Below are 25,092 nucleotides of genomic sequence, written 5' to 3'. Positions count from 1 at the left end.
CCAACAGCTGCCTTTCAGTATTTAAAGGGAGCCTGTGAGAAAGAAGGGGACAGACTCTTTAGCAGAGTCTGTGGTGACAGGACAAGGGGAAATGGCTTCAAGCTTAAAGAGGATAGATTTAGGCTGGATAGAAGGAAAATGTCTTTTACAAGTGAGGGTGGTGAGGCACTGGAATGGACTGCCCAGAGAAATGCTTGATGCCTCATTCCTAGAGAATTTCAAGGCAAGGCCAGGTCAGGCCCTGGGCAACCTGGTCTACCTGCACATGTCCCTGTTCATCACAGGGAGTTGGACAGGATGACTTTAGAGGTCCCTTCCATCTCTAAGGATTCTATGATCCTATCAAAAAATTTCTTCTCTGAGTGGTTAGCTGCTAGAATGGACTGCCCAGTGAGGTGACTGAGTCACCATCCCTGAAAGTGTTCAAGAAATATTTAGATGCTGTACTAAGGGACGTGGTTTATTGGGGAAATATCAGTAGTAAGCGGATGGTTGGACTGATGATCTTGGAGGTCTTTTCCAAGCTTGGTGATTCTACGATTCTATGATCCTGTGAAGATGAACACTGATTTTAAATTATCTACCAACATCAGTATTTATAAATTTCAAGGAGTAACATTTCAATGGCTTAGAAACATGTAACACACCTAATCCATGGATTGTGTTGTAATCTATATCAGTACCACAGACGTACGCTCCAAAGTGTGCTGAGGAGATAAGGAGGCCACCTGTGAATGGGAGAAAAGGGGAAAATTATCAGTTACTGTCATTCATGTTATCTGTGTTACGATTTTTTCCAAGGGCATTTTAGGAGCCTGAACAAGTAGTACACTAGACTCAAACCCAATGAATAGTAATAAAATAATGAAAGAAATAAAGAAATAAAAAGAATTAAAGCTACAATCCACTTAGAATCACTGCACAACCACAATCACAGAAAATAACACCAACTTCCTTGTCTGTTATCACTGATCTTCCTCATCTTGCTACGCCACTCATCACTGGAGACCTTTCTCAGGAGTTTGTAGTTCTTTGTATTTCAAAGCAGTGAGACCCTTTGATCATTCAGGAATCAAAATTATTATTCCTATTCTACAAGTACTTCTAACAAATAACGGAGAAAATGTTACCAAACAGTGTCTAATCTTAAAGTCAGTCTCCTTCATCATGCCAAAAATTAAACTTGTTGTGTATGTGGCCATTCTTCATGAGGCAGCAATGGTCAGGAACCTCATAAATGTAATTATCTCTGCTGTAAATGTCAGTGTCAAAAAAGTTTTCTTAATTCTTTTACTAATTGAGAATTATACGCAGATACATTGAGTAAATAGCAGCATACAGAAAAAAAAATACATTTACTAGCTTACTTATCTAACAGTGAATCTAATTTACCACCACTATTGGGATCTGCATTTCTAATTAAAAAAAAAAAAAAAAGCTAAAAAAAGTTTTTTTTAACAGCTTCCAAATGAAAAAGGGAAGGATGGCAGAAGATTAGCAAAGGCTTGTGTTGTTGTTAATCAGGAAGTATAGAGCTAACATGACAGTTTAAAATTGAACAGTAACCAAGAACCCAGCTGTGAAAATCCACCTTACTGATACCAACTGCTTATAGGTAGAAACAGTTCCACTAAAACGAGGGGGAAAACTTCTGCAAAACAAGAGGCCACCAGCACCAGAATCACACAAACTGCCTGTGTGGATGATACCAACTCTTGCATTCACTGGCAACCTGAAAATGAGCATCTCAGGCAGCTACACTGCCCCGTGCCAATTGCTCAGCACAGACAAATCTTGAACACATATTGTATGTGCAGGTTGAAGGTCCCATCCCGGGACACTAGAAAATTCTAGAAAATATTGTATGCTCATAAACTCTACCAAAACTGAAGGCAAGGGACAAAAAAATAATAAAAATCTGCTTTTTCTTGTGAAATGGATCAGGGAAAAGCAAGGTTACTCACCCCATAAGAGTCACCCATTCCCCTCGGCTGTAATCGCTCAGAACAGATGGGCAGTACCTCCAGGGGGTCAAGACAAATTTAGCTATCCCTGACCCCAAGTAGGGCATACCACCCAGTCCTACAAAAAAAGTAAGAAGAAAGTACTTCGCCCATCTAAGAGTATTTTTAATCACAGGCAAAAAAAAAAAAAGAAAAAAAAAAAAGGAAAGTATGAACCTAGAGCTTTTAGATCACAGCCAGTACTAGCTCAATTGTGTTTACAAAGAAGGTGCACAGATATTTAAATAGTCTATATGGTCTGCCCTTTGACCTATCCTACATTAGACAGATGTATACAAAGGATTAAACAGAAAATCATTGCATCCAGTGATGACTATTAAGAGAATGACAATGGCAACAGGCCTTCCATCACAGTGTCTGTTTTTCCTACCTTCTGAGCACAGATGAGGGTCTGGGCATATCACTGTCCCCCACAATGATAAACTGGCAATTCTTGCAATCTCTTGCAATTATACAGCATCATGAATTGGCAAAGGAAAACAAGGGACAAACATCTTCCAAAGGTACAAGCAATAAGCTAAGTGAGTTAACAACAACTGTCTAGGAGGACAATATAAAGTATTCAGATAAAAAGACTGTCTTTTCCTTGAGGTTTCATTTTACCCAACAGTGAGAAAAAAATGTACCTGAAAAGTTTATGGAACTTACATTCTGGAAATCTATCATTTCAATTCTGCTTCACTAAGGGGAAAAAAAGAAAAAAGGAATAAAAGCAGCACAATTCTAAGCACTTTATCTTCCACAGACAAATGGAATTTGTCCACTATTACACTAATTTGGAAGATCTATGATTTGGTTCATTCAGCAAAAGCAGTTTGCTTCCAACAGTCAAGCACCATTTTGCAAGGCTGGTAATATTCCATAATATTTATCTCTTCAGCATTAAAAAACTGGGAAAAAAAAAAAAATCAAGGTAGGTGTTGAAGTTGCACCATGAAATAAATCTGAATTACATGTTTTTCAAAGCACTGCTCAAGTCCTGAAGATATGTTCCTTCCAAACCCATCAGCTCACATTCACTGCATCACTCACAAATATCTCCCTATATATATCCAGTGATAATCCTATAAAGGCCAGAAGAGACTACTGCAATTCCTGAGTCTTACTCACCAAGAGTAGGTGCAAAGGAAAAGCCACTGTTGGGTCACAAATAAAGCTTACCAACAAACCTGGCATTACCTAACATCTCCAGTGTTCCTATGTACATTAATCACGAGGCCATACATTAAAAGTGCCTACTGCAATAACTTAAAATCTGTAATTCAAATAATTGGGCAATTCACAGAGAATGTCATGTATGTTATATTTTTGGACTGAATCATTTAAGTCTTAACACTTATCTTTAATTTTTATAGCTTCACCATTTCTATGTGATTTTTTTCCTCTAACTTTACCCTTTTTTGTTACTACATTTTCATTTTCAATAGAATGAATGCTCTGAGATTTTTTTTTTTGTGATGCTGGTTTAGTGAGTAAAGAAACAAAACTGACAACAAAGAGAAACAAACTGCTCACGGGGGAACAAGAGGAATTTTCTCAACCTTTCAAAGACTACAACTTATACATGGGCAGAAGGAAGATGAGTAAGTTTCATAAAAAATAATAATGCATGCAAAAAAATCAAGTAATATACAAACACAAATATTAAAGACAAAAACACGCTTTACTAAAGTCTTATGTTTCTGAAAATACAGCATTCTGGATGTATTTTCTATGGTACAGCCATATGCAGATAAGAATTTGTCCTACTAGTGATGCTATATTGTTGCCTTCACACTTCCTAACTCTTTGTAATGATTTGTGCTCTGAACTCTCTTCATTCTCTCACTAATGTAAGCATTTTTCTTGTTTGCAGCTCACAATCTAGTACCACTGATCTTCTATTTCAATTACAAAATAGTAGTTTCCCTTAGATGAGAGGCACTACTACACCGTGCACTTTATTGTGTGGAATAAAAGCTCCCCCTCCTGGTTTAACCAGGAAAATTCTCAGTTGGGGAGAACACGTGGTATGCACTATGCTGTCCTAAAGGGAAGATGTAACAGTACAAGGAACCGATCGCTACTGAGGGCTATGACCCAATGACCACTCCCTGGTGTTACATGCTCCATGCTCAGAAGTGTCCCCAAGACTTCTCTAAACAGACGCCTCCAAAAACGCTGCTCCACATAACATTTTGAAAATGGCTGAAGGGAAAATGGCTGAAGGCAAGGTTCAGTTCTTTGGATTTTAAGCAGTCCATAATACACATGAACTGGAGTTTAAATCACGTTACGTTCAGAAAGAAACAAAAAAGAAACACCCTAGTTAAGACAGTACATCGTACACTTCTGAGAAGTCCGTTTAAATCTTCTGAATTTGGCCTCCTTCTCCCTAAATCCCTCTCAAGATTCATTTTACAACAATCATTTTGCTGTAGGTATGATCTCAAATCTCAGTCAGGCACTTGAGGTTGCTGTATGAACTATAAGTGCAGTGCAAGCAGTAACACAAACCCTCAGTTTTTTTCTTCAGTATTTTCCTCAGTAGAAAAATAAACAAACATACCTGTTCCAACAAATGGATCATATACAATATCATTGGGTTTTACTCTCCCATGGTTTGCCATGATGAATGACAGACAGGCATCCATGCTTGTATTTCCAATAAAGTGTCTCTTTTTTACACTGTAGGACTCAATAAGTTCTCTTTGGCCATCTGCAATCTGTTGAAAGAATTGAAATCACTGTCAGTTCTCAGATACAAGAGATAAGAAGACTAATAGATTTGCTTAAGTAACACTATGCAACAAATGGTGAACTCCCCATTTTATAACACATCGGTCTGCTTCCTGCCTTCTGCAAGTATGAATGATTTCTTTCCAAGTAATAGAAATCTTGATGCAATAACTGATAAATACTTCAAGACAGAGATCAAAAGCATGTAATCAGCTTAGAGTGAAATTTCTTCTTAAAGAAATAAGAAATAGAGCAACTTTGCTACTATTCTAGATATCAAAATAACAATTCCTGGCAATTCAGAGTTAAAAGAATTCCCAAGTAATAAGAAGGACATGTTAATAAGTGTTGAACATAGCCAAATGTCAAATAAAGTTCCATCTCCACTGGCTTTTCTGTCACACTCAAAATCTAAATTGAGGATAGCATTAACAGATAAGAATTCACTGGAAAAACAAAGCCCAAAGACTAACATTTTTTCCATCACTCTTCCAAAATACAATGAAGATTACCAAAGCGGTCTGGAACAGAACATGTTCAAAAGCTCTTCCAATACAATTCTTCTTCCATTAAGGCTCAATACAACTTCTCTATTTCAAATTGAAAGACACTTTGCTGAACAGAGAAGCCCTAAAACGGAAGTAACTGTACTTACGCACCCATCTACCAAAATACAGATCACAAGGTTCTTCTGGGACATTGTTAGGGTCCGTTCCATAATCTTCCAAAATCCAGAAGATGTGTTCTGGATTCTTTAGATCTACCTTTCCATTGAATGGCAGAAATTCAAGAGCCTGGATGATAAAGAAAGAAAAAGAGTCAAATTTTTGAAATATGTACCCTACAAAAAAAAACAAACACAAACAACCAACCACAAGCCAACAAGAAAAAACACAGCAACAGCCACTGAACCAAAAGACACTCTGCAATTCTGTCTGTGAGAAATAACAGGTTATTACTAAAAGTACATTCTGGCATTCCCTTGATTTCTAAAATGCCTTTTTTTGTGAACACAGATGGCTCAAATGAGTGAGGAATAAAAATTAGAAGCATGAGATTTGTTATTAATTGAAGGCGCAACTTTAGAGGAAAAGAACTGTGCACGCTAAATACGCAATTTGCAAGTTATGAAAACAATACTTCTGACAGACAGTAAGATATAAAATTTCAATGATGTGCAACTATACCAATTTAAATTGAGAGCAGCCCTGCAGAGAAGGACCTGGGGGTCCTGGTGGATGAAAAATTTAATATGAGCCAGCAGTGTGCTCTTGCAGCTCAGAAGGCCAACGATAACCTGGGCTCCATCAGAAGAGGGGTGGCCAGCAGGGACAGGGAGGTGATTGTCCTCCTCTACTCTGCCCTTGTGAGGCCCCATCTGGAGTACTGCGTCCAGGTCTGGAGCCCCCAGTACAAGAAAGACAAGGAGCTATTGGAGAGGGTCCAGAGGACAGACACAAAAATGATCAGAGGGCTGGAGCACCTCCTCTATGAAGACAGGCTGAGGGAGCTGGGCTTGTTCAGCTTGGAGAAAAAAAGGTTGCAGCATGACCTAACTACACCCTTCCAGTACCTAAAGGGAGTCTACAAACAGGAGGAAAGTCAACTCTTTGAAAGCATTGATAACTACAGGACAAAGGAAAATGGTTTTAAGTTGAGGGGGAGAAGATTTAGGTTGGATGTCATGGGGAAGTTCTTTACAGAGAGAGTGGTGAGGTGCTGGAACAGGCTGCCCAGAGAGGTTGTGGATGCGCCGTCCCTGGAGGTGTTCAAGGCCAGATTGGATGGGGCCCTGGGCAGCCTGGTCTGGTATTAAATGGGGAGGTTGGTGGCCCTGCCTGTGGCAGGGGGGTTGGAGATTCATTCATTGGGCAGAACAGAAAACTGTGGCAAACAATCCACAGCTTGCAACTAAAGTCATGGAACTGGCTTGTACCATATTCTACAACAATAGAAGTCTAATACTGAGATCAAGTAAAGGATTTTCTTAAAACTATCATCTAGCTCTACCACATAATTCTTGGAGTTCTGGGCCACACATCTACATTTCTGCATCTGTGAAATCAGCATCTGTGAAATCAACATGGCCTGTTTAGAAAAAAAAATAAATCACAAGGTCAGGAATTTCATGGGAGTATTAAGCCAGACACAAAGATCTCATTTAGAGTTGACGAGACACAAGCTGTTAACTGCTTTAAAAGAAAATTTAAGATTTTCTTCAGAAAATCTAAACTTCAATATATCTTAGCCAACACTGATAACATGGCATAAGAACAACATCAGTAGATTAAAATAAAGGTTGAAGATCTCAAACATCTACTTACATCTATTTTTTTTATTTTCTGTGCTTGGGTCAGTGTCTTATTAAATGTATGAATATGTATTTTGTATGTCGAGTCTGGCTGGAGATAAGGAAGCTGAAAAAAGGCAAAGACTGTCATTAGTACAGCTCCAGCATTAATCACTGTGATGAAAGAAACATGGTTTCCAAATTCTTTACATGCATACCATCTTGTCCACTGGGTAGCTCTTCAAGGAGGCATAGAGTTCCCCCGCAGATCTGCCGTGACCCCACAGCTCAAATATAGACCTGAAAAATACCAATATTTTTAGAGTGCACCAAGATGGGGAGGCTGTAAGATGTCTTAGAGACACTTACGCCTTCCCACCAGTCCTTCTTGGCCAGCGTACTTAGGCTTCACGGGATAATAAAGGATGTTACCTAAGTCTTAGAGTATGCTTAAGTTTTGTTCTACCCACTGGAAACATACTGTCACAAAGGACCATTTTGTATGCATGGACTTTCTTGTCCTGTACTACGTTTCTGAGTCATCTCTCACGACTCATGGGAAAATGTGTTATTCAGATCCCTCAAAAATAGCCAAAAGCAGCAGAAACAACCAATCTCTGGTATACTCCTTTGCTCTGGAGTTTTGTAGGAGGAGCTGGGCTAAAGGCTCACATACAAGCTGTAGGAAGGTGACACAAGAAATATGTATCATACCACTCCCTTCTAAATTTGATTTTCAATTTTTATCTATCACTGCTGTCATCTTTAATTCCATTTATACTTTAAATTAAGCCACTAACTAAACAGTATTCAAGTCAACTAAGAAATCAGCAGCAGTATGAGATGAGCACTGGCTCTGCAGTGAAGATCTGTGTTTCAAGACATGATGCTGATCATACATTAAGTAAAGAAAACAAGCATGCTACATAATCAGTCCCGATTTCTAGAGGTAAGCAGTGACTGTTCATTATCATCACACAATCACAGAATTGTAGGGGTTGGAAGCGACCTCCAGAGATCAAGTCCAGCTCCCCCGCAAAGCAGGCCCCTTACAACAGGCTGCACAGGTAGGTGTCCCAGCAGGTCCTGAATATTTCCAGAGAAGGAGAATCCACAACCTCCCTGGACAGCCTGTTCCAGAGCTCTGTCACACTCACTGTGCAGAAATTCCTTCACATACTGGTGTGGAACTTCCTGTGCTCCAGTTTATGGCTGTTTCCCCTTGTCCTGTCCCCACAGACTGCTGAAAAGAGGTTGGCAAATGTTCCTTTGACTTCCACACTTAAAATATTTATAAACATTAATAAGATCCCCTCTCAGTCTTCTTTTCTCAACGCTGAACAGACCCGAGTCACCCAGCCTTTCCTCATAGGGAAGATTTCTCCATACAAAATCAGTAGTTATCATCATACACAGATACAAATTTTCAGTCTACATCATCATTTTCAAGATTTTTCACTGCTTACTTTGCACATACTGTCCGTTTCATCAGCCCCCTTGCCATCTCTTCTGAAGGAATATTGAGAATCCAAAACGGAGACTGAAATGAAAAGATGGGAGAAATGCAGACACACAGATGGAGGATGTTACAGGAATTACACCATCAAACAATTCTGCACTATCAAAACAGAAAAGGCATGCTAAACAAAAACAAGAAGAAAAGAAAGAAAAAAGGAGAAAAGAAAGACAGAAAATGTAAACTGTACAGAGAATACGAGGATAAAACATTTAATTTTAAGGAAAACTGTACATTATCTTTGTCTAGGTTATTCAGATTCTAAAGAATTAGAATACTTAGTTACACACAGCTAAAATCTAAGTAATGTTTGCTGACTAAGCCTTGAAATTAGAAATATGTATCTCCTGGCTTCATTGCTTTGGATACACTGTCTCACTGAACCAGAGGTAAACATTAAATTCACATGGCTACTGAACTTTTCCCCTGTTCAGTTATTCCGAAAAGAAACAAGCCTCCCAGTAGATGGCACAATTTCTTCTTATATAGTTAAATGAAGACATCCCAATGTGCACTTTGTGCAGCTTTTTCTGAATTAAAAATCTTAACTGCAATTGAAAATTATTCATTTTTGGAAGGTATCTTATTTTCCTAATAAACTTCAGAATGTATTCCATCACCCTCTCCCAATAAAAATACCACAGACAGCATATTTGTATGCTATACGTACACTTCAAGAAAATATCTGATGCTCACTTACATTTACACGGACTTCCTGCTGACTGCTAAACTGTCCACCACAAAGTGAGAGCAAAGATGCTATTTCCTAAAGAGAAAATATAAAGGTCAGGCTCTAGGAGTATTTACTAATTTATTTATTTACTTTTTTAAAAGGAGACCTTATTCTAATGCAAATTGTGACCTCTATATGGAATATAAATGAAATTTTAGAATTAGCCAAAGAAGAAAGAACAGCATTTATTATGAGAACCACCAATGAAAAACTCTTAGCAGCCAGGGCAGAGGTTTACAACTACATTCTGCTTGTAGTCAGCACGGATGGATGAGCAAGAAGCATCAGACTCTTCTGCTGTAGAAGTAGTTGATCATCTTTCTCAGAACTCAGTTGCAAATGAAGGAGTTATAAACAGATCATGAGAAGTTGCAGATTGTACAATACAGTAAGATCAAGTTAGGCAAAATCTGAATAATGAAATCCAGTTGATTTCCTTCCCTCTATTCATCCTTCACTGACATTTGTACTGCTCACTCCTAGCCCTCGCAACAATATTCCTGTTATGACATTGCTCTAAGCTATCTATTCTTAAAATACTTTTCTAATTATCTCACAAAAAAAGGGATGATGCACTAAAAACTGTGCTTGAGGCCATCACCAAGCGTTAATTCCTTCTCTGTTACTCCTCTGCTTTACACATCTCACAGTTTTACAGGTATCTCACAGTTTCCTTTAGCGGTGCCTTGTCCAGAGAACGTTAAATCAGACTGCAAGCTGAACAAGGGAAACAGCAAATCTCCAAGTAACAAGCGATCAATAACTGTAAAAAATACTTACAAAAAGGCATTTTAAACTGAAATGGGAGTTAAACACTGGGGATATTCCTCATGGAGTCTGTTTACTCCAAATGACAAGCAGCAGCCTCTGAATGTGACCAGAAGTACAACAGAGTGTAACAGAAGTAAAGGCACTGATGCAGGGCCAGATGTCCAGATGTGCCCCTAGGGAAGCAGCAGGTGGGCACTGCCGGCACATAGCGAAGTGGGAGGCGCCAGCTTCTCAGGATCTCTCTCTGCCTTTGCAAAGAGAGAGAGGCAGAGAGCGATCCTCTGAGAACAGAGTGCACCTTCTTACAGACTGAGAAATTTCACTGAGAAATGTCGAACACGTGACTTAATGACGGGCTGGTAGTTTGATAACAAACATGGGCTCGGACAGGAGCCTGCAGATGCCGGGGTCCAGCACACCAGCCCGGCAGCAAAGCTGGCCTTCCATCCCGCACAGAGGCACGGCACAGACGGGCACAGCTCTGCCTGCCCAGCCTGCACTGGTCTCAGCGTGCTCCGTTTTCCGACAGCCCGGCTCCCCACGCGACCAAAGCACCAGCACAGGACCTCAACAACACCTCCGTAAGGCAGCTCTTTCCTCCGAGCCTCAATTCCTTATCCGCAGCTTGGAGCGCTGTGCCGCCAGCCCGTCCCGTTCCTGCATGCTCCACAGAACCGGCTGGCTCCGGCGTCCCGTCCCAGAAAAGCCTTGCCTTCAAACCAGGGAAGACTGGAGGGCAAGGAAGAAGCCGAAGAGACGCCAGAGCAAACGGAGACAGGCCCGGAGCGAAAGCGCCGCTTGCCGCAACGCGCGGGGAGCGACGCGGAGGCACGGCCCGAGGACGCCCGCCCCGCCCCGAGCCGCCCGGGGCAGCCCAGGAGCGGTCCCGCCGCCGCCGCCATGCCGGGCCGTCCCCGAGTGCGGCCGGGAGAGCCCCGCGTGCGGAGCCCCGCCGCCCCCTCCCCTCGGAGGCCGCCCCCCGCCCGCTCCCCTCACCGGCAGGCGAAACTCGAGGTGCTCCTGCGCCAGCAGCAGCAGGTACCGCCGCAGCGCCGCGCCCGCCGCCGCCATCTCCGGCCATCCCCCGCCTCCCGCGCCGCATGCGCCGCCGGGCGGGCCTAGCGGGGAGCGGGCGGAAGGCGGGGGCCGGCGGGAAGCGACCGCTGGGCTCCAGCACGCTGCGGGACGGCGGGGTCGGTGCGGGCCTTGGGCCCGGGGCCAGGCGGTGCTACTTTTCCAACGCAGCCGCTGCCCGCTGGTGAACGGTTTGCTTCGTCTTCATCTCCTCCTTCCTCAATCGCCGTGCACGTTTTATAGCGTAACTCCTGTGCGAGTGCTGTCTTACGCATATGGAAATGGCAGCTAGGTGGCTGTTCACCTGGATAAAAGAACGCTGCCTTGCGCTGTGGGTTATTGTTTGTTTTAACTTCACATCTAGACTCGATAACTGTAATCCCATACTCCCTGATTCCCATGACGTTGAGCTGGAAGGTTCGGCTTATCCAGATTTCAGTAAGCCTTTATTAGGAGCAGGCCAGCTCAGCAGTAACTCATGTTCTGTGTTTTCCATGCCGATTTTTGGATGGCCTTTCTTAGACGTGGCTAAGATTTTGCTCATGACCTGTAAGCAGCGCATGGGCTGCATTCCTGATGTATCCATGTAGCCAACGCTTGACCTTCTCTTCCTGCAATAATCAGAACCGAAGCTTGGTATGAAGCTTTCACCCCCAAAGCTACCAACATCAGTGTGCATTGTAATCTGAGGGTGAACCTTCCTGGGCAGTTCTTGAAGACGAGGTGAAGCAGCAGATGGAGATGTCTCTCATTCATCAGTTCAGCTGGGCTCCAGCAGTGCCCACTGCGTTGGGTTGCTGACAAGCCCATCCCAGGTGGCTGACAAAAACTTTTAAAGAGGTGCCACTGGTGTTATTGTTTTTGAACTAAATCTCTTTGGGTCTGCCTTTCTCTGTTTTGTCTACACAGAGCACTACTGTACACCCCAGAAGGTGAAGACCTGCATGATCTAGCAGTGCATTTCTAATGAAGAGCAGGGCTGATGCTCTCTGCATGGGGATCCGTGCCAAATCTGTATGCTGCATAGCACAGTTTAAATGTGTGTGTGGATTAACAAGAATTACTGAGTATTTGCAGCACAAAAACAAAGGGTTGGTCAGATGCAGTGTTTATAAATTCAGAACCCAGTACTGTAAGGTCTCAAGAGATGAGCCAAGTGGGTTGTTGGGCTGCAGGAAGGGACTTGTCTGAAGGCAACAACAGCATTGCACAATTATGGTACAGAGAGAAAGAAGTGAAATTCCTTCTTTCTAGCCTTCAGGGGAATTTTAAGGACCCAAAATGTAATTACCCAAATTGAAGTTTTCCAGGAGCCTAGAGTAAACCAGCCTGTCTCACAAAACACACAACGGGATCACGCAGTGATTGTGAGTTCCCATTTAGAAGCACACGCAGGCCCACCAACACAAAGCCGCGGTGCGGCGCACATTGCTGATCGCCGTCTCGGCACGCTCAGGGCCGCTCAGCCCGTGCTCCCTTCTGGAACACAACTCAGCAGCAGCACCCTGGCTGTTGTGCAGCCGCAGCTCCCCGCGTTTCGGCGGGCGGAGGGCACCACCGGCTCTACGCACACGCGGACCCGGCCCGAGCTCTCCCCGACTCTGCCGGGGGCCTTTTAAGGCAGAACTATCCGCCGCCGACCAACGTTCCGCCGCCCGGCCGCGCGTAACGGGGCCGCCGTGTCCTTCCGGGGCGGGCACAGCCCGGCGGCGGGGCGGGCGCAGCGTCCCGTGCCCGCTGGGCCGGCCGGGTACCGCAGCGCATGTGGGGCCGCGGGGCCGGGACCGAGAGCACCGCGGACAGCATCCTGCCCGCCCCGCTGCCCGACTCGAGAGGCCGTCTGCATCTCTGCTTTCTCGACTGCCGTGCGGTTATGAGTGGACCGACTAAAGAGTTCAGTATTTGAAGTCTGTTCGGCAGCCTTGGCACTCGTAGATGCAAAACTCTGGCACAAACTATCAGGGTTTTCTTTCTTTTTTCCTCTTCTGACGAGGCTTATTTGTGTTGTTTCCCTCTCAGCTGACAGTGCACAGGAGAACCACTGCTACGGTTCGTTGTTGGTTCCCGTTTGAGTGCCGCAAACCAATTCCAAGGAATGGAGGAGAATAAGGGGCAGCATGCTAAAACCAGTGGCGCGGTGAGCGACCTGAGGAGAAGCTGGCAGACCTGGGCAGAGGATCGGGTTGAGTACCAGAGGAAGAATCCATTCAGCAACGAAGACAGGCTTGCATCTAAACCACTGCATGCGCAGAGAGGAGACCCTGCCTACGGAAGACCCCCTGAAGGGTCTAAAACAGAGCAGAGAGGAAAAGATGCTCACTCGCATGTGGAAAAGGAGGTGGAAGAGCTGTGCCTGATCATCAGAAGCACTGGGCAGAAGGGAGAAGATGGACATGTGAGTGTAACGTTCGGGCAGCTGTTTGAGACATATGTGACTATCTCCAACAAAGTGGTGGGAATCTTGCTGAGAGCCAGAAAACACGGCCTGGTTCGTTTTGAAGGTGAAATGCTTTGGCAAGGAAAGGATGATGATGTGGTCATCACTTTGCTAGAATGAGACTTTGGCATCTGATGAATTTTGCTGCTTGTTTCCATTTGGAAAAACCTCTAGATGCTGTCTTGAAAAAGGTTTTCATTGCAGAATTTCAGCTCTGCAAATTAATGGGGCATTTAAAGGAGAGAAAATGGGTGTGAAACATAAAAAAATGGTTTGCATAAAAATAATAAGCAATTTTGGAGAGAAATCACAAAAAAATCAACTAATCTGTCACAATACCAAGTATGCTGTGGTTCTTCAAGCATCCTCACTGGGTTAGTGCTTTAGGTTCTGAACACTAGTGACTAATTGCCACCAAACAGCACTGAATCTTGGAGGTTGTGAAAGACTTGCCGTGGGGAGGGATTTTTTGATTTGCAAAACATGGAATTGAGCACTTTTATTGGAATTCATATACTTCAAACAAGAGTCTCGGCTGTGACTCTAAAAAAATGGAAGTTAGGTTGACTTTCATGAAGTATGTGAAAATGCCCAAGTTTACAGAAACATCACTTGCTTAGTGGCTTACAATATATACAGCAAGGATATTTCATGTTTCCTAAGTAAGCTGCATCTTGCTGAACTTAATGGTCTATCTTTAGCATCGTGTCTTCTGCACCTAGTTCTTTTTCCTCTGTATATCATGTCACTTTCATCTCCTCTTCTGATGCTTTGTCATACCAGGGGAGATCACAAAGCTCTGCAGCCTTTTTGGTGATCTCCAATATACCCTTACAAAAAGTAGGGTGCCACACAACAACTTGAAAGACAACAGAAAATATATTGGGGCATTCATGAAAAGAAAAAAATAACAACAAAAAAAAGCTCTTTGACTTCTTTCAGCAAAGTGTAACAATACTGTTTATAATGAGTAGAGATCCTGTAGTGCCAAACTCCTAAGTAGAAGTGTAGAGTGCAGTCATATCCCTCATTTAGTTGAGGCAGAGCTGTGCTGCAAGTTCTCCAAACTGGGAGAAAAAATGAGCTGCTAGATAAAAATGGGATTGAGATGAGCGACAAGAATTTTCCTCAAGGGTCTTCTGGAGGAGTATTTTTCAGTGGTCAAAGTTGGTTATGTTTGATAGTTGTAATAACAATACTAAAAATAATCAGGAACTGTGTTCCAAATTGTTGCCACCAAGAAAATGTTGGGAATACAAAATTCTGTTTGTTTTTCTTTTTTTTTTTTTAACAGGGCAAATAAAAGCTCTTATGTGGTGTACGTGGTGCTAAGTACACTACTTGGTGAGTCTTTAAAACAAGAATATTCTTTTGCTTCAAAAGGATACTGAGATTTATTATAATTATGCACTTGATAAAAGTGATTATTTAATGCTATTTACATAAAAGATTTTTTTTTCAGAAAGCATAATAATGACTTTTGACTTTTTTGTCTATTGGGGTTTTGGATGAAAATAAACTTTTTGACTGAGCAAGTAAAAATACAATTTTTGTTATCCCTCTATCTAGTCTTTTCATAGTGAAAAGACTAGAAAAATGGAAAAAAAAACCAGAGATGAATGTGGTGAAGTAAGTCCATTTGGAGAACAGGAAAGCCAGATGCAGGTACAGCATGGAGGGGAAACAAAAGATGGGCTTTAATCACCACATCATTTCAGCACGTTGGAAACTGGAGAATACATGCTGCACCAGATACCACTGGTTTGTGTCCCATTAGCTCTCAAAACAACTCCTTTCTAAAATAATTTATAGCTTAAAAGAAGACTTATGTAACTTATCATCGCTACACATTTAAAATGCTTTGGTTTTTCTGGGAAAAGCATTTCTAGCCAAACGACAGGAGCATGAGTTAGTGGATTTCCACTTCCAGTTGATGAAACCTGGGAGTGCATTTTGATATCAAAGTAAATCAAACTTTTAATAAGACAGCTGTGAAGTGTGGTCTGCTTAATTCTAACAGTTTGCCAGTCCAGTTGATTGTGCTCTAGTGGTTGTTCATAACTTGGAGAAGGCAGTGTTGGGCAGCTCAAGTATCACCAGCTACAGGATGGCAGTATCAGGGAAAATAATCTATTACTCTCAAAAGACACACAGTTGAGGCAGTGTAACCTGAGCACTCTCAGGGTGCAAGTCCAGCTTGTGCAGACTCACTAATTCTTAATTAAGACTGACCCAAGTAGATAAGCAACAGGAACCAAGGCTTCCACTGCCAGGCATGTAGTGTCAGACCGTAACATGGCCTCAGCTGTACTGCTGCTTAGGGTCAGCTTACGTATCACTTGAGCACATCTGCAAAAGCTTTAGGGGTACCGCTCAGAACAGAAGCCGAGTTGAGCTCAAATGAAACGGTCTTGTCAACTGTGTGGCTGTGAGAAGACTGCCCTATCTTGAACAAAATAAAGAGTCATTATTAAAAACACAATTCATAGGAGGTTCACAGGGGGTTGGATTTTTAAAAGAAAACAGCTGTAGGGACAAATTCCCTGTCTGCCATTATCAGGTGAACAATCTCTGAAGGGTGACGAGTCTTTCTGTCTCACGTGCCCATGCAATGGCACCAAAATTTGCCGAAGTGGGTCAGTGCACAGATTAACAAATCTAAGTTGCTTTCAGCAATCACCCATATTTCAAAGGCTGTCTTTAAAAGATAACACAATTGTTCAGTGTGTCCACTAAATACACTCAAGAATAAAAAAGTCCATCTTAAAGCCAGTACAGACAAGAACACACCCTATCTAATGGACATGACTGAATCCAGCTACTAGCTTACAAGTTTTACAAAATTCTGCTTCTTCAGCTGCAATGTAGTTTCAATTAGCATCTACAGGTGCTTTTTAGTTTTTAGAAGTTTTATTATGCAACAGGGCCTCTTTAGAGCAACAGAAATCCTCTTTGGTGGAACGGAATTTAATATATTCACTAAAAATGTAAGAGAGTGCATTTAAAATATTACAAATTGTTTGTAGTAGTTACTAAGGTTTGAACTTTTATAAGGTTTTCTGTCCTACCGTGTAACATTCAGCTCTTCCAGTCTCTCCTGAAAGTTCACTTTTCTTATAATAACCTTACCCACTTCCTCTGCAGTCCTTCCTTTGATTTGAAGTCTGTGAGTTCTGCACCTCGTTTGGACTGTACACTGTACAGGAATTATCTGTATTTTGTCTTGTCAAACAAAGAAAGCACTTTCAGCACTCCAATAAATATTGCACAGCAGTTGAAATGACAGCAAGAGAGTTTTTATGCAGGTTTTACCATTCAGATTTACTTCTATATTTGCCAAATTTCAAACACGATCTTCACCAGTTTGCCTACATTTCCATGCTTTTGCTTACAACTCATGCTTATGAAGACCTCAGAATACCTAGAGGGTCTATTGCCAGTCTAATCACATGGAAAATGCTGTCCTTCGTGAAAACGCCTATTTTTTTTTTTAATTCTACATGCATCAGCATTGTGTGTGTGTCTACTTCATCTTTTCAGAAGGAGGCTATTAGTTCTCTAGCACAGAATAATAATTCTCTGGGCTTGCATTAGGAAAAACAATTGAGCGTAAGAGTACAAGGGAAGCTTTGTCATTCCTAAATATGTAGTCAAAAAAGCAGCTTTTCTCAGGACTGCTAATGCTAGAACAAAGAACAAGAATAGAGGCTAAGCAACTTTCCTTTGCTTCTCAGTCTTGCCCACTGAAGATTAAAACTGCTGAGTAAATTCACTTTCCTCAAGGTTTTTTAGCCATCTCTGCTCACTGCAATGCTCCACAGAAGGTTAGGGATGTTTTAAAATGGCACCATAATGTTGTTGAAGAGGGTGACATAATGAACAGGGTCTGCCTGCTGCCTTTTCCAGAGGGTAGCCAACAATTCTGAAACATATTCAAAGCATTAGAATAGACTTTTCAGAAAATATTTCTTAGCCCAATTAAAAAATATCTGCTGAATCCAAGAACAAAGCTCGTCAATACAGAAGGAAAATGGAGCACAGTTCCATGCTGGAAAACACTAATGAGACGCTAAGCATTCATCTCAGTAATGAATGTGACTCTATTTAGCACCTTCTTGTTTGAGCCTGTTTGAGGTTTATTTGCTAGTGGCAGGCACAATTTGAAATTCCCATCTCGATTGCCAGCAATAGTTTTGGAAGCTAGCTTATATTCTGATTTTTACTTCTCCATTTTTACTTTCTTGTAAAGAAAACATAGAAGTCAATCTTCACATTTCCTGCTGCGTACATTTCAGTGTATTGGGGTCTAGCTTGGATGGACTTAATTTTCTTTGTAGCAGCTCAGTGTAATTTCCTATTTGTGATTAAAACAGTGTTAACATAGCAATCTTCTGACTATTGCCCAGAGAGATTGTGAATGTCCCCATCCCTGGATGCATTCAGGGTCAGGCTGGACGTGGCTCTGGGCAGCCTGGTCTAGAGGTTGGTGATGCTGCCCATTGCAGGAGGGTTGAAACTAGATGATCTTTGAGGTCCTTTTTAACTCAGGCCATTCTGTGATTCTATGATATGATTGCATGATTCTGTTGCTGAGCAGTGCTTGCACAGCATGAAGGCCTTCTCCTTCTCCCAGTCTGCCACTCCAACCACTAGGCTTGGGGTGGGCAAGAAGCCGTGAGACACAACCTGCACAACCAACGCAAAGCAACCAGCACGGTTATCCCATGCTGTACAATACTATGCTCAGCAATAAAAATGGAAGGAAGGTTTCTTGAAGGCTACAGTTAGGCTAACCATTTCTACTGGACTGCTTGCAGGAGGTAATTATTGCCTTTACATTGCAAATCTTGTTCTTTTTCCACCCCCTTTCCTTCATTTATTAAACTGTTGTTACCTCGACCCATTCTCTCCCCATCCTGCTGGGAGCAGGAGTGAGGAGGGATCGCACCACTGTATGGTTGGATCATTCCAAGATTAGCATTTGTTCAGTTTATTTATCCTTTTGGACAACAGTTCATGTTGGTTCTTTAAATATTACATACCACAGTTAAGTACAGTTACATAGATCAATTAGAAATCAGGACACAGATAGTATTAACTCTTCAAAAATCTTAATGTTCAGATATTTCGTGAAGTTAGGAGACCACTCAAGCCTCCCAAATCTATTGCACAGAATTGATCAAAGTTCAGTGGCTTTAATTCACGCTCTTCACAGCTAATATTACCAATTAAAAACACAGAGTACTACAAACTACATGAGTGCCCAATAATAAGAATAACAAGACGTTGGGAATGAGGTCTTCAGAAAAGACTAACGTTAACTCTTCTGGGTAGAAAACATTAGTGAGAAGAGTGTCTACCTTCTGAATTATGATGTATAGTCTACTGTAATACACTGTCCACTAAGGCAACAGGTGCTGGATCAGTGGAAAACACTGAGAAGATTATACTCAGGGAACCTTGCAGGTGCAGCAGACCATCACCACCTCAGCCACACCTCAGTGCAACAGCCAAGGGCACTTGGTTGATTAGGCACCAAGAGATAATAGTTTGTGAACAAAGAAAACCCACTCCATGTCTGCTGAGTTAAACTTTCCAAACAGTCTGCCTTAACATGGTATTGAAAAACAGAGCTAAAGTTGCTGATTAAGAGTCATGCAGTGAGGGCAAGTGTTCAACAGATTCCATAAGCAATTCAGAACACAATCCCTACATGTTCTGATTTTGGGCTGAGCCCCTGCTACTCCAAATTCAGATCAGACTGCTGTTATGCAAGCCTGCTACAAACTCACTGTAATGAAGACCCATTTGTTTTGCGACCTCATTTAGAAATCAAATCTAGCCAAGGCATTTAGCAATCTCCAAGTGACTTCCAGTGAGAACAATATCAGAATAATCTCAAAATCTGGGTGGTTGTTTTTTTTTTAAACTTCTTCTACCACTACGCAGAAGAGCAGTGCTTTAAAATCAATTCTTCTGAACTCTTCACATATTTGTAAACATACAGAAACTAATTAAAAATATTGTGCACATGAGAGGGGAACAATCCGCAGGTCCAACATACAACCACTTACACATCCAAGTAAACAACACTCTATGCTTTAGCACTATCACATCTCTGGCACATACTGTATTAACATTTACTAAGTCACTGCCATGCAAGTAAGATGGGCAATATATTAAAGTGGTTTAGCACCAGAAAAGTTAGTAGTGTACTTTTAACCAGGTACCTACTACTAACCAGGCATAGGTAATATATCATACAAGAACAGACAGAAACTGAAAAGACTTTAAATGTTCCCTGCAATTCCAGAATGATGCATCTTTAAAATAAAAGCTAGATTCCAAAGCAAATATTACCTTCAGTACCATGTGCATGCCGTCACTACAAACCTCTTTCCTTAGAGTGCATTCTGCTGCTATACCCCACATTCTACTGGGAAAAGTTGCCTACATATGTGTATGTATTATGTATGCATATATATGTATATGCATATATAAAATTGTAATTAAAATGCATTTCCTTATTGTCAGAGAAATATGCAGACTTCTGAAGAACCCAAACGTGAGAATTAGGTTGACAGCTCTATGTTCAGTATTTCCTCATAAGGAATTAAGCCTTTTTTATCCTGGTATATAATTGGCAACAAACTGTGCAACCTTAAATCAGAGTTCAAAGACAAAGAATAAAATGGCTAATGACACAAGGCTATGAGTGCTCTCAGCTGGCAGCATTTTCAGTTTGCAGTCGCTCAATCAGTTGCTCAGCCTATGAAAGAGAGAACACAACACATTAACTATGCAGCAGACCGTCAGCTGGCTGAAAAATGCACTTTAAAAATAGTAACAGCACGACACTGACAGACAGCATATATTTGTCATTTTTACTGATAAAGCACACAAAGTAAAATACCATGACTGTTTTAAGCAGCTGACTTTGTCGTGTTTTCACTAAACTCCCACTAGGTGATGAGAAAAGGGAAAACACAAACAAACAAAAAACAACAACTATGAAAGTCAGAAGATGGTTGAGCAAAGTAATCACTGTTAAACTATCACGTTTTAAGGACCTGGGAAGACAGCGCCCAGAACAACCAACCTGTAAGAACTGGAATTCCTTGGGACACTCTCCAGAACAGCATCTTGTGGCCTCTTCACACCTTACAACTGCACTGTAGTCATACATATTACTGAGTGATGGAGAGCATTTGTGTGCTGTTTGTGTCACTGGAAACATTCAGTCTTTGGTTATGTCACTAGGCCTACACACGCTTTTCTTTGTCATATGATTTGTGCATCTACCACATAGCTGGGACTGTTACATTTTTAGGTATTTGCATTGTATGCAACTAAAAAAAGCCCTGACAATTCAAGAACATTTTCCAACTTGACAACTGGGCAAAATCTCTTTTGGATTGAATCCACAGTGGATAACCAACCCTGGTACGGAGACCCCTGAGCTAATCCAAAATAGTAAGCAGTATAACTAGACAAGCCATAGGTTTGGTTTTTTTTTCCCTCTGTGGTGCTCTGCTACACTACAGACTGATCTGCTTAATTCAAGACAGGTGAGATCTCCAACAAGCTACCACCACAAAGAAGCTGAGTTTTTTCCTCTTAAACAGGCTGCCATAATCATCTTTAGGAGAGATTTTTATCAGCATCTTTGCCTTGGGGTTGCCTAATGACACCAGGATGCTGGAGCTAAAACTCCAGCAAGGACAGGTCCTCTGCTGAGGAGAGAGGTTTTTGAGCAGTGATTTAGGCAGTGCCAATTCAATCTCCTTGCTAATCTCTACAGACAGTAAACAGTACAAACAGTGCTTCGGTACAGCAAACATTTGTTTCACTTTAAGGATGGTGAGATGAGTAAAAAACGTATGAAATGATAAAAGCACCCGTTAGGTGGCCATATTTTTCACCTAAATTGGGCTATGTGTTATATGTGTCTTTGTTCAACCATCACATTCCAATAAATCTTTTCATATTAAATAAATAGTCAGAGGCAAATCACAAAGCTACGCTTTAAATCCAGAACTACTGCACGGTTTGCTGGTAATGTTAGTCACTCTTATTTCCATTAGTAAGTGCAAACGGTATTAAATTTTACCCATTGCCTGTTCTCAAATAGGTAATGCAAAATATAACAAATAATTATAGTAATGATAAAAAATAATTGCTCAAAGAATATTTGGGATGTTAGAAAGACATCGCATTTTCAACTTGCAGTCAAGAATCTCTAAAAACCTCATCACACTTACTGTAATAAACCAGTAGGAGTTGATCCTATAAATCAGTCTGGATAAGAATCCTAGCTGACTTGCTGGGGCCAAGACATGCAGATGCAAGTGGGATATTGAGCAGAATGGAGGCCAGTGAAAACCCATTCTTCAGAAAGGGAAAACAAGTTAAAAACACCAGTGATGTTAATACAGGAAGTGGAACATCTTACATTCAAGATCAACCGAATAAAGAAATTTACTCATAACATTTTCTTTTTACATTGCATGAAAAATAATTTGTCCTTTCCTTTCAACATGCAGAACCCCCCAAAAGACCATCAAAATCTTATTTCACATCCATCTAGCACACTGTGCTAAAACAAGGGTTAAAAACCAGCAATATTCCTTAGATACTTTACCTGTTTTTCACCTGGAAAGTGAACTATCGCCACATTCATGTAGCTTCTACCTATTTTAAACAGGAAGACCCATCTCGATGCACTCTACATTATTTAAATTATGTTACAACTCACATCACGTTGGCTACCAAGCACTGGCTTAAACGAAATGAATGCAGGTATAACTCTGAAACACAGGGCACTGCCCCGGTGAAAGTGACAAAATTTATCTTTCCCGGAATCCACCACTGGATTCAACACAGCACAGAGCTGAAGAGCAGCCTTTTAGATAAGCTGTGTGAATTGGCCTCCCTATTCTGCATGCGTGCAGGAAACAATCTCAAAGTTGGAATGCAATCGACACTGGAAACTTATCAGAAAAAAAAGAGTTTATATTCAGTGCCAGGACATGAGACTGAACAAGTCACTCCATAAGTCAAGGCAAACCCAAGAAATCACACTGCAACTGTAACACAGTATCTAAAATAGCATTTTGAAAACTAAGAACATACTAATTAATGTGGAAGGCTCAAGTACATACCTTATATCATTCAAGTCACTAAAATTATTTTTCTGGAGAACAGATTTTCCAACTTCCATCATTCTTTTCACTATTAAATACAAACAAATTTCATTTACTGTTTAGCTTAAATAGTATTTTACATATCACCTGACTTCAGAGTCAAACAGTTTGAAGCAGGTGCTCTTAAGAAACAAAACCGAATATTAACTTCAACAATGATTACATTGAGAACACAAGCTAGTGTTTGCTTTATTCAAAGTAGAAATACTGAAACTGCTCATAATAAAACAGATTGTCAAAGCACTGCAGTGCAGAGTTTGATGTGAAAATCACTACTGTTAGTGATTTAGACACTAACGACACTTTTAGGTTATAGTTTACTAATCCCATGTTACGTCTCTACACAGCAACAGGACGTTGACCTCTATGCCCTTTGTAGTCTGGCAGTAGAAAGTTTCAGATATGAAACAAAAATTAAAGTACAATTAAACCATCAGCCCTACTTATTACTAGGACAAAGTTTTCATTACTGTAAAAGAGAAGAAAGCCTAATGCAAAAACGTCCAAGGTAGATGCATAAAGTAACTGTCATAAAGCAAAAACATACTGAAGTTGTTTCTGGAGAAAACTCCAACATTAAGAAATCAAATAAGATGATTTAAAAATTTGCAACACACGACTGCAATGCTTTTCTTGCAGCACCTGTCATTTTCCCCAAAGCAGAATCTGTTCATGCATTTATGGATTTAATTTTTCCTGTTACTCAACACACTTAGCTGGGCATTTCTTGTGAAACAACTACATCTGGGATGATGTTTCAACAACAATAACAAAAAAAAAAAATCAAGTATGCAGACAACACATCACAGCTTCAATATCTTACGACCTTATCTTTAAAAAAGATATCTAACTTCATTGGAACACTGTTTGTCTTTTTTACTCTCCATCTCTTTTCCCAAAGAACAACACGGCATATTATAAAACAAGTATTTTATAGAATTGTCATTTTTTTTTCCAGTACCCTGTATACCTAGGAAAATCCAATGAAGCTGAATAAATATACTTAAAAAAAATACAGTGGCATTCCCAGCAAAGTGCAGAAACATCTGTACTCCATGCAAACAAAAACAGATTTCCTGTATTAGCACAATATTACCCTAGAATAGCACAAAAAACATGAGGAGCTTCCCAGCAAGAGTAACTCCCTACCCAACTCACATCATGCATTTCAGTGTTTTACAACCACAAAAAATAGATGTCCAAAGCTGTAATTTAATTGACAGCACACTACATAAGACTGTGAAAAAACTACTTGCCCCTGATCTAAGCAGACTAATACATATTTTCAGCCTTACCTATGGGCACATGCTCTGACTTCAGCGTTTTGCAGTTTCCCATGTGCTCTACCGGCACCACCAGGTAGTGGTGAGGGGCACCAGGCCTGATATCTCTAAAGCAAACAAGGTCTTCATACTGCAAAGGAATAGAAACACATCACACGATCGGGATGGGGACAGGTAACAGAGTTGGTCTTGCCCTATACCAGCTTGATATTACTTGGTATCATATTTGAATCAACTAGCAAACATATCAAGACTAAAGCCTATTTTCTTCTGTCACTACACTGAAGCACACCGTCCTGGACTCTGCCTGCTGAAGCACTTAGGCGCAGTCTTGTTTTCTCCGCTGACATTGTGCAGCCAAAATCCCTCAGTATCTAACAGCAACAGCTCCTGCCCCATGACCGCCCTTAGACTTTTAGCCATTGTACAACAACGACAAGACATTTCTTTTTTTTTTCTGAGGAATGCTTCATTGCTGCCTCCATAAGGACAACTGCTATGGCTACATGGTAACCCCAGGACAGGGATCCCTAAGGTGACACCCTCCGTTAGCTGGAAATAAAGACACCACCTTCCTCAGAAAGGGAACGGGGATCAGATGGCCTCCATACACGCAGGATTTCTCGGTTTGATCGGCAGTTCTCATAAGCGAACCCCTCTGTGCTCCCTCTGTGTGAGAGCTGCCACCCGAGCTCAGCCAGGACGGACACCGCAGCTCCGTTTCCGCACTGCCGCCTCACGCCGCAGGCCGGCCCTGCGGACCGACGGCTTCGTCCCACCAACCCACCCCACCGCGGGGAGCCGGCCGCGGCGTGGGGCAGCGCGCTGCCAAGGACAACGAGGGCGGCGGCGGCGACCCTCCCTCCGGCGGGGCCGCCCCTACCCACCTGGCAGGGCAGCAGCGCGGTTCCCGGCTCCTCCCGGCGGGCGATCCTGCAGAATACGCACTTGCCGTCGTAGCCGCCGTTCGCGAGCTCTTTCCCGTCGGCCAGAAGCTGCTCGCTGCTCGGGCCGGCGGCGGCCGCGGCCTCCTCGCCCGCCAT

The 25,092-nt window shown here is 41.8% G+C and overlaps 2 protein-coding genes across 4 annotated transcripts in view; both read right to left on the bottom strand.

Moving 5' to 3' along the window:
* Positions 1–11,132, bottom strand: part of TRMT11 (tRNA methyltransferase 11 homolog) — a 28,118-nt gene extending 16,986 nt beyond the window's left edge. For 2 of the 3 annotated variants that reach the window (XM_042810679.1, XM_042810697.1), the window contains exons 1-8: positions 11,049–11,132; positions 9,249–9,314; positions 8,499–8,572; positions 7,251–7,332; positions 7,067–7,159; positions 5,402–5,536; positions 4,573–4,729; positions 648–728 (exon numbers count right to left, since the gene is read on the bottom strand). In XM_042810679.1, coding sequence (XP_042666613.1) covers positions 648–728; positions 4,573–4,729; positions 5,402–5,536; positions 7,067–7,159; positions 7,251–7,332; positions 8,499–8,572; positions 9,249–9,314; positions 11,049–11,123 — 763 coding nt within the window. In that variant the 5' untranslated portion in view covers positions 11,124–11,132. Of the gene's footprint in view, positions 1–647; positions 729–4,572; positions 4,730–5,401; positions 5,537–7,066; positions 7,160–7,250; positions 7,333–8,498; positions 8,573–9,248; positions 9,315–10,061; positions 10,719–11,048 lie in introns of those variants that run through there. The other variant, XM_042810687.1, reaches the window with a different exon arrangement.
* Positions 11,133–18,537: 7,405 nt separating this feature from the next.
* On the bottom strand, positions 18,538–25,092 carry HINT3 (histidine triad nucleotide binding protein 3). The gene is made up of 5 exons (XM_042827932.1): positions 24,937–25,092; positions 24,062–24,179; positions 22,725–22,794; positions 21,825–21,951; positions 18,538–20,332 (listed from the first exon to the last, which is right to left on the bottom strand). The coding sequence occupies exons 1-5, from the start codon at positions 25,090–25,092 to the stop codon at positions 20,285–20,287; spliced, it is 519 nt and encodes a 172-aa protein (XP_042683866.1). The 3' UTR covers positions 18,538–20,284.

This window comes from Centrocercus urophasianus, unplaced genomic scaffold (genome assembly GCF_019232065.1).
Source record: "Centrocercus urophasianus isolate 14NV4802_14NV808 unplaced genomic scaffold, USGS_Curo_1.0 seq_10, whole genome shotgun sequence".
Lineage (NCBI taxonomy): Eukaryota > Metazoa > Chordata > Aves > Galliformes > Phasianidae > Centrocercus > Centrocercus urophasianus.
The sequence above is the reverse complement of the archived record's forward strand: the minus strand, read 5'-3'. Positions and strand labels throughout refer to the sequence as shown.